The 7,802-nt window shown below is 48.7% G+C and overlaps 2 protein-coding genes and 1 long non-coding RNA gene across 9 annotated transcripts in view; 2 read left to right on the top strand and 1 right to left on the bottom strand.

Annotated features, from left to right (window-relative positions):
* LOC103156286 (nucleus accumbens-associated protein 2) overlaps nt 1-1,742 on the top strand; it is a 12,135-nt gene extending 10,393 nt beyond the window's left edge. For all 5 annotated transcript variants that reach the window (XM_016664247.1, XM_007578271.2, XM_007578272.2 and 2 more), the window contains 2 exons: nt 294-391; nt 489-1,742. In XM_016664247.1, coding sequence (XP_016519733.1) covers nt 294-391; nt 489-1,108 — 718 coding nt within the window. In that variant the 3' untranslated portion in view covers nt 1,109-1,742. The remainder of the gene's footprint in view (nt 1-293; nt 392-488) is intronic.
* Nucleotides 1,743-2,679: 937 nt separating this feature from the next.
* LOC103156311 (bromodomain-containing protein 3-like) overlaps nt 2,680-7,802 on the top strand; it is an 18,709-nt gene continuing 13,586 nt past the window's right edge. The window contains exons 1-4 of one of the 3 annotated variants that reach the window (XM_016664237.1): nt 2,680-2,823; nt 6,495-6,768; nt 6,859-6,970; nt 7,037-7,081. In XM_016664237.1, coding sequence (XP_016519723.1) covers nt 6,677-6,768; nt 6,859-6,970; nt 7,037-7,081 — 249 coding nt within the window. In that variant the 5' untranslated portion in view covers nt 2,680-2,823; nt 6,495-6,676. Of the gene's footprint in view, nt 2,824-2,866; nt 3,124-6,494; nt 6,769-6,858; nt 6,971-7,036; nt 7,082-7,802 lie in introns of those variants that run through there. The other 2 variants (XM_016664239.1, XM_016664238.1) reach the window with 2 other exon arrangements.
* Nucleotides 7,554-7,802, bottom strand: part of LOC107833876 (uncharacterized) — a 7,450-nt gene continuing 7,201 nt past the window's right edge. The window contains exon 2 of the long non-coding RNA XR_001659652.1: nt 7,554-7,789. This is a non-coding gene — a long non-coding RNA (uncharacterized LOC107833876). The remainder of the gene's footprint in view (nt 7,790-7,802) is intronic.

Below are 7,802 nucleotides of genomic sequence, written 5' to 3' on the forward strand. Positions count from 1 at the left end.
ACCAGGACCAGGCTTAGAACCAGGACCAGGAGCAGGACTAGAACCAGAACCAGGACCAGGATTAGAACCAGAACCAGGACCAGGAGCAGGACTAGAACCAGAACCAGGACCAGGATTAGAACCAGAACCAGGATTAGAACCAGAACCAGGACATCATGAATCTTGTCTCATCTTTGTTGTTTCTGTTTCTCAGAGAAATTTTGACTTTGTGTTTTAATATTCCTGCAGATCCATTAGATCTTATTCATCTTATTCAGACATAAACTCTGATTGGCTTATTTTGGTCTCCATAGAAACACCCTGGCCAATAGCTGCGGAACAGGGATTCGCTCGTCCACCAACGATCCGAGTCGGAAGCCTCTGGACAACCGAGTGTTAAACACGGTCAAATGTAAGAATGTCAGCAACTAACTGCTGCAGCTGTTCTGCCTTCTTCACACATTGAAGCTCCTCTCCCTCCTCTTCCTCCTCTTCCTCCTCTTCCTCAGTGTACTGTCAGAACTTTGCTCCCAACTTCAAGGAAAGTGAGATGAACGTCATTGCTGCTGACATGTGTACAAACGCTCGCAGAGTCCGTAAGCGCTGGCTCCCAAAGATCCAGTCGCTCCTCCCTGATGGCCTCCCTTCCTCTGCATCATCCCACCCCCGTAAGGGGAAGAGAGGAGGAGCAGGAGGAGCAGGAGGAGCAGGAGGAGCAGGAGGAGAGCGGCCCAGTGGCAGCCCCTTTGAGCTGGACTTGCGGCAGCTCAGCGCCTCCTACCTCAGCCTGGAGGCGCCGGTCTACACGGAGCGTCGTGAGAGGGAGGCGGCAGGGGAGAAGGAGAAGGAGGCCCACCTTCCTCACCTGCAGTTCGCCGGCTCCCGGGGAGGAGAAGGGGGGCCGGAGGAGGAGGAGGGGCCGATGGGGGGGGAGGCAGATGGGGAGGAGAAGCAACAGACTGAACAGCCCCCAGACCTGCCCCTCTCCCTGTCCTCCTCCCTGTCCTCCTCCTCCTCCTCCACCTCCTCCTCACACCCCTCCCCTCAGCCTGCAGAGTCCGCCCCCCCTCACAGGGGATTGGCTGACACAGATATGAGGGGGGATGGCCCTACGGAAGACAGCCAATAAGCATCCTAATGCATCTGCCTACCTGTCTGTAAATAAAACAATAGCTACCTGGCTCCACCTCTCCGTCTACCTCCCAGTCCACCTGTCTGTCTCCACCTGTCTGTCTCCACCTGTCTGTCTCCACCTGTCTGTCTCCACTTGGGGTCTTCCTGTTTGGTCACATATTTATTCACTTGCCCCACTTTTCAGCCTTGACTCTGTCTGTCTACCTCTGATCTTTTATTTGTCCTTCAGTTCATCCACCTCTACCTCACTTCCTGTCCACCTTTCTCTCCCTCTACCTCACTTCCTGTTCACCCGTCTCTCCCTCTACCTCACTTCCTGTCCACCCGTCTCTCCCTCTACCTCATTTCCTGTCCACCTGTCTCCCCCTCTACCTCACTTCCTGTCCACCTGTCTCTCCCTCTACCTCACTTCCTGTCCACCTGTCTCTCCCTCTACCTCACTTCCTGTCCACCTGTCTACCTCTGCTCCTGTCTGTCCACCTGTCCGTCTGCTTGGCTCTGCTGCATGTCGACAGCCTTCTGCAGTCCAGCACACAGGCCCATAGCAACAGGACTGATGAAGATGATGATGACTATACTCTTTGATGATGATAATAAAGCTTGTTGATGCTCAGGTTTCTTTGAGTCGACCTGAGAAACTCGTGTGTGACTGTTTATTCAGCCGTGTCCCTCTGGGCTCTGGAGTAAAGACGGTTTGGTGGAGAGTGGGAAACCTCTTCATCAGACCCCGATTAGAACCTTCATCCACCAGGAACCTTCAAAGAGTCAGTGTGGATGGTGATGCTGTGGGCAGGAAGGATCTTCAGCAGCAGTCAGCGTTGCAACAAATCAGAAGAAGCTTCTGACTGAAGACTGTTTGTGACCTTCGTGCTAACAGCTCAATTTCCAAGCAGCAGAAACGATTTTCCATAGCAACATGTCCGGGATGAAACCATCAGGTGTTAGCTAGCTGCTAATCCTCCTCCTGGGTTTTGCTGGTCCTCTTTAAATTCTCTTTTGCTCCTATGGGATTTGGGGTCAAAGTTCAGGTATTATTTGAGCTTTGAGATTGTCATGGTTACATATCATAATTGACAGTAAATAAGTGAAAAGCACTAAACAGAATTATGAAATAAATTCTAAGTATTTAATAATGAATAATAACAGTTTATTACTACATCTGTTTGAGTTGTAATAATTAGACAAAATATGTGAATACTAACTTTTATTTAGGAAATGCATATATTTGTTCTCATAAATTCTAGCTTATTCATTAAAAAGCTTTTATTTTATTTGATGTGTTCAAAACAAACTAGGATCGATTAAATGAATCTGATCTCTGCAGTGGAGAATTCCAGGCTCTCCGATGCTGCATGCTGGGAAATGTAGTTTGGTTCACGGCGCCACTCTAAAATCAGAAATATTAGCCAGCCAATCACGGCAGCCCAGTTATACTAGTAGCTAACCACAGCACTTCAGGCAAATTACCGACCAATCAAAAGCATAGCAACAAATCATACGTAATTAAAACTTCATAGCCAATCACAGCGTCTCATCCATGCCACTGGCCAATCAATTCACAACAACACGCATGATGCAGTTTTGCACAACGCATGCGCACAGTGTGGACAGCTGATAACTCATCTATTATGCTACTTGGCTGTTAAATAAAAATCCAGCAGAGGAGCTTCTGGATCCGCCGCTGGACCACCGGAGCGCCGAAAATACAAAGTAAACACGGCTGTGAGGGTTGTGGTGCCGGGGTTAAAGGGCGGAAGGTGCGGATGGTACGGGCCGTGGTGTCGAAGGCTGCTGGCCGCTCGGCGCCTTCAGACAAAGCTCAGCTAACAGCTAATAAGCTAGCATGCTAAGAGACTAGCGGCACGGAGCGGGAACATCCGCAAAGATTTGAGTTCTGACCCAAAAGGCCCGGTGACAAAGACTCTCTTAACCCATAAAAAGTCCACGTGGTTGTTAACATACACGTTCCTAGTCCGTCCACCGCCCCATGGGTCTGCCTGCAGCTCTCCGGTAAGGAGCAGCACTCGGTCTGCTAGCAGCAAGCCATTAGCTGAGGCTTGCCCGCCATCTTTTCTGGCTCGGTAGGAAGATGTTTCGGTCCAAAGAACGAGCAGAACCGAGACCCTGCGATTCCCATTGCAACATCATAGGCTGCAGTTAGCAGAACTCCTGCACGGCTGAGTGAAGAGGAGCGGGTGGAGCCGCTGTTTGCTTGGATGTCTGCGGTGTAGAGGGCGCTAGCTGTTAGCTACCATTAGCGGGATAACGGCAGAAGCGTGCAGGCAGCTGGACTCCCGGGAACAGCCTGGGTCGGTACTGGAGGTTTGGTATGTTGGTTTGGATCGGTACCTGGAGATACGGTTGGACTCTGGGTCGGTACCTGAAGGTCTGGTTGGACTCTCGGTCGGACATCTGGTTTGGGTCGGTACCTGGCAGGCGGATTTCAATTTTTTTGCATTGAGATGTTCTGATTGAGCTGCCAGTTTGGGCTGAACTCGGTTCTGGTTCTGAATTGTTCTGTTTGTAAGTGGAAGCTATGGGAGTGAATAAATGGTTCTGATAAGTGAGTGGTTCTGGTAAACTAGATGTTTCTTTAGTTTCCAGGTCTGACAGAGTGTGGAGCAGTTTGGGTTTGGATCAGAACTTCCACATTAGAACCTGACCCTGAGCCATGGTTCTGGATGGAGGAAAGGATTGAATGTTGTAGGACAAACGGGTTGTTGGTTCTGGAACATCAGACAGGTTCCTCTGCTCAGTCAAACCAAGCCACTCATAAACAGGGTTTGGTTCTATCAGAACCTCCTGTGGATGGTCAGAGCTGTTCATCTGGATTTTCAGATTGACCCGTAAGCAGATGGTCCCTTTGGGTCAGGTTGTCCTGAATTATTCACCTTTCTAGTAAATATGGTCAACCCGGCGTCTCCCCTGATTGGCTGCTGAACCCGGCGTCTCCCCTGATTGGCTGCTGAACCCGGCGTCTCCCCTGATTGGCTGCTGAACCCGGCGTCTCCCCTGATTGGCGGCTGGACCAGAGCAAGGTGCTGCTGGTTCCGGTGTTCTATCAGATCGTTACACTGTTAGAATAGCATACATGCAGTGACTACGCATTGCATGCGCATTAAGAGTTCCGACCTTCAGAGGATCTGTCGGTTCAGCATACGCGACAAGTATGATGAAAATAAGTCAATTGTTTTCAGTGATAACTAGATAGATATACATGCATTGTCATGGTTTCAAGGTGTATTTAAAGCAGGGACTAGCTAACGCTGCAGTCAACTGCAACACGCTGTGTAAAACTGGCCTTCCTGCTGCTTGGTGACGGTCTGACTAGTTACCCGCTGAGTCAGGATGTCATACAGCCGTTAATAACAAAGTGTGACCATCTACGTCATGATGTTGCTGATTAAATGAAATCATATGGTAATGGCAGCGTATGACGATCTGGTGAACACCGGTTCTCCAGTGTTGGACCGGGACGATCTTTCCGGCCAGCTGTGATCTCTGGATGGTTCTGTCGTGTCTGTGGGTTTCAGAATCAGATTTGGGTCGATCAGATCAGAACCGGGTTCCCATGCTTTTATATTTATGCTCTGCTTTGTGTTGCCGTGGTAACCAGGAGCGGTTCTGATCCGAACACATCCGTTCTGAAAATACTCGGTGTTTGAATCTGAAGCTTTATTTTAAATGAACAGAACAGTAAAGGCCCGGTTCTGACCGAGTCGGGTTCTGACCTCAGCAGGTGCAATCAGAACCAACCTGAGCAGCTCAGTTAGAAATGCTGCTGGTTCTGACCCAGTCCTTGCAGATCCCTGTATTCCAGCAGCAGTGGGTGTGTTTGGTCCGGTCCGGTCTGGTTCTGAGGTCCGGTACGGCCTGCTGCTTGTTCTGTGATGCGTTCACTGACCAGGTTTTCTGTGTAAAAATTAGTTTTGACAGAAACGCTCTCTGGCTCCAGATGATCCAGACGGATTATGATAACTGATCAAATTTACAGTTCAGATATCTGGATCGATAAATTGTGCGTAAGGCCCCTGCAGCTGCCCAAACAGCTGCCTGCATTAAATACTCAGAAGACACCTCAGTGTAGGAAGAGCACTGCATTATGGGAGAACTTACTGCAGAAATCTGGAAACTGCTGCATAACCCTGAGAGGTTCTGACAGATGAATTATTCCAGGTGTCAGTGATGTCACTGACTGATATCTGCAGGAAAAAGCACCTAGATTAAAAATATCCCAGATGTGGTAATTCATTTGCAGAAACCTTAAAAAGATTCCTGAGTCAAACTTGCACTTCTAGAAATCTAACTTGCTTCAGCAAGTCAAGATTTACTCAGATAGCTGCAAGTTGGTTTGCACCAATTCGGTCTGATAAATACAGTTACAACAACTAAAGCTAAAAAGTGTGTAAGCTCATTCAGAAAAATGTGTCAAACTAACCGATATGTTAATTACCACACAGGAACGTCACAGAGGGTTTTAACCATGAATACTGGTACCGGAAAGGCGAGGAGGGAGAGAAGCTAATGTGAGAGGGGGAAAAGATAAAATACTGTAGTTTCCCAGAAAAAACGGGAGACTTGACAGGTATGGGGATAACACAGGAATGATGACGGTCCATGGAGTTAATAATGAACATGTTTTGAGATGTTTTAGTAATAAGAATTGTGAATTTCAATAGAAAACGTAATGAGTAAGGAACAACAAATAGGACAGTTAGAAAACAGCTACTGACACGTCTTCATTAAATACTATCTGGGGGAGTTGTAGCCGAAATGTTCAACACAGGAAATGATTGCAAGAATGTTAGAACAGCTAAAGTCTGCTGTTAGTAATTACACCTCTGTTAAGGTGTCCATGCTTTATATTAAATTAGTCTGCATACATACATATTTACAGTAAACTTATCGTCAGTAAATCGGTTTTCATAGAATTAAGCATAAATAATATATTTTATATAATTTGCTTGTACTGGTGAGGTCTGTAATTGAAAGAAAAAAACAGTGGCTGGTGAAATGTCTGAGTGGCCCATAAAAGATTTTCTCCACCAGAAATCTTTAATTTCCACCCCTGGTTATGACCAATCGGAACAGGAAGTAAAATGTCCTAAATTTACTTTGACTAGTCATAATTTAATCATTTACCTGAAGTTCATTGTAGACAGGTTGAAGCTTCCGTACATCTTGATGGATATGTCCTAATTAATACTAGACAGAATAAAATTAACTCTTCATTCATCAACATGTTATAAAGTAATGTCAGATGTCGGTGGTGTGAAGCTGATTTTATGATCAAATGGTTTGCCATACAGAGAGTCTCTGTGATCTGGAGGTGTTGTTGTCACCAGGAGGCGGGGCTAACTGTGTGTGTGTGTGTGTTGCAGGTTGTGCGATGGGACTCGGTGTCTCTGGGGGGTCCTCTGAGCTGAAGCTCCTCAACTAAACACACACCCGAGCGCCTCACACACACACACACACACACACACACACACACACCTGGGAGCCGCGTTTTCTCACCTCCAGGCCAGACGCTGCCGTCCCAAGGTGCATTGCTGCGTCGTCCACCATGTCGGACGCCCCTGAGGCTGCACCCGCCAGCCCCCCCACCATCACCAACCCGCCCCCCCCTGAGGTGTCCAACCCCAACAAGCCTGGCAGGTAGGAGGGGGTTGATCTCTCTCTCTGCCTCTCTGTCTCTCTATCTCTCTCTCTCACCCCCCCTCTCTCTCTCTCTCATCCCTCCATCAGGAAGACCAACCAGCTCCAGTACATGCAGAACGTTGTGGTAAAGACTCTGTGGAAGCATCAGTTCGCCTGGCCTTTCTACCAGCCGGTGGACGCCATCAAGCTGTGTCTCTGGGTAGGTCATCGCCTTGACGACGGCCCTGCGACCCCGCATGCCCCCGCTGACCCTCTCTGTCTGCAGGACTACCACAAGGTGATCAAGAACCCCATGGACATGGGAACCATCAAGAAGCGTCTGGAGAACAACTACTACTGGAGCGCCAGCGAGGCCATGCAGGACTTCAACACCATGTTCACCAACTGCTACATCTACAACAAGGTAGGGAGCGGCACCCCCTGCTGGCCGGACGGAGGGGGAGCAGCGCCCCCTGCTGGCCGGACGCTGACCCCTTGGCTTGTCTCTGCAGCCCACAGACGACATCGTCCTGATGGCTCAGGCCCTGGAGAAGATCTTCCTGCAGAAAGTGGCTCAGATGCCCCAGGAGGAAGTGGCCCTGCTGCCGCCGGCGCCCAAAGTGAAGAACAAGAGCAAGCAGCCACCGGCCACCACAGGTCAGACGGGGAGACGTGGTGATGCTGCTGGGCCGCGACGTCCAGCTCTGCTGTGGCTAACACTGCTAACACTGCCAGGTGTATTATAAGCCTGGCAGCCCACCATGCTTTACTAGCCCCCCACCAGACTAAGCGTTGCTTGTTTATATTTTTAAGAAAATAATAATAAAATGCTTTTTTTTTTCTTTTTTTTTTTTTTTTAAGCTGGATTGAAAGTGTCTCTGTTGCTTTGAGCGTTCGACTGGCGGAGCAGATTTATCCTAAAAGACGTTTATAATAGATACGTCTATACTTTATGCATTTAAAGCCGGGAGAGCGGACCAATCACGCCGCTGGCGCCTCTGCCCGTTGCCTCGCGCGCTGCTTGGTCTCTGAAGTTTACCTCAGAGCAGATC

Source organism: Poecilia formosa, unplaced genomic scaffold (assembly GCF_000485575.1).
Source record: "Poecilia formosa unplaced genomic scaffold, Poecilia_formosa-5.1.2 Scaffold473, whole genome shotgun sequence".
NCBI lineage: Eukaryota > Metazoa > Chordata > Actinopteri > Cyprinodontiformes > Poeciliidae > Poecilia > Poecilia formosa.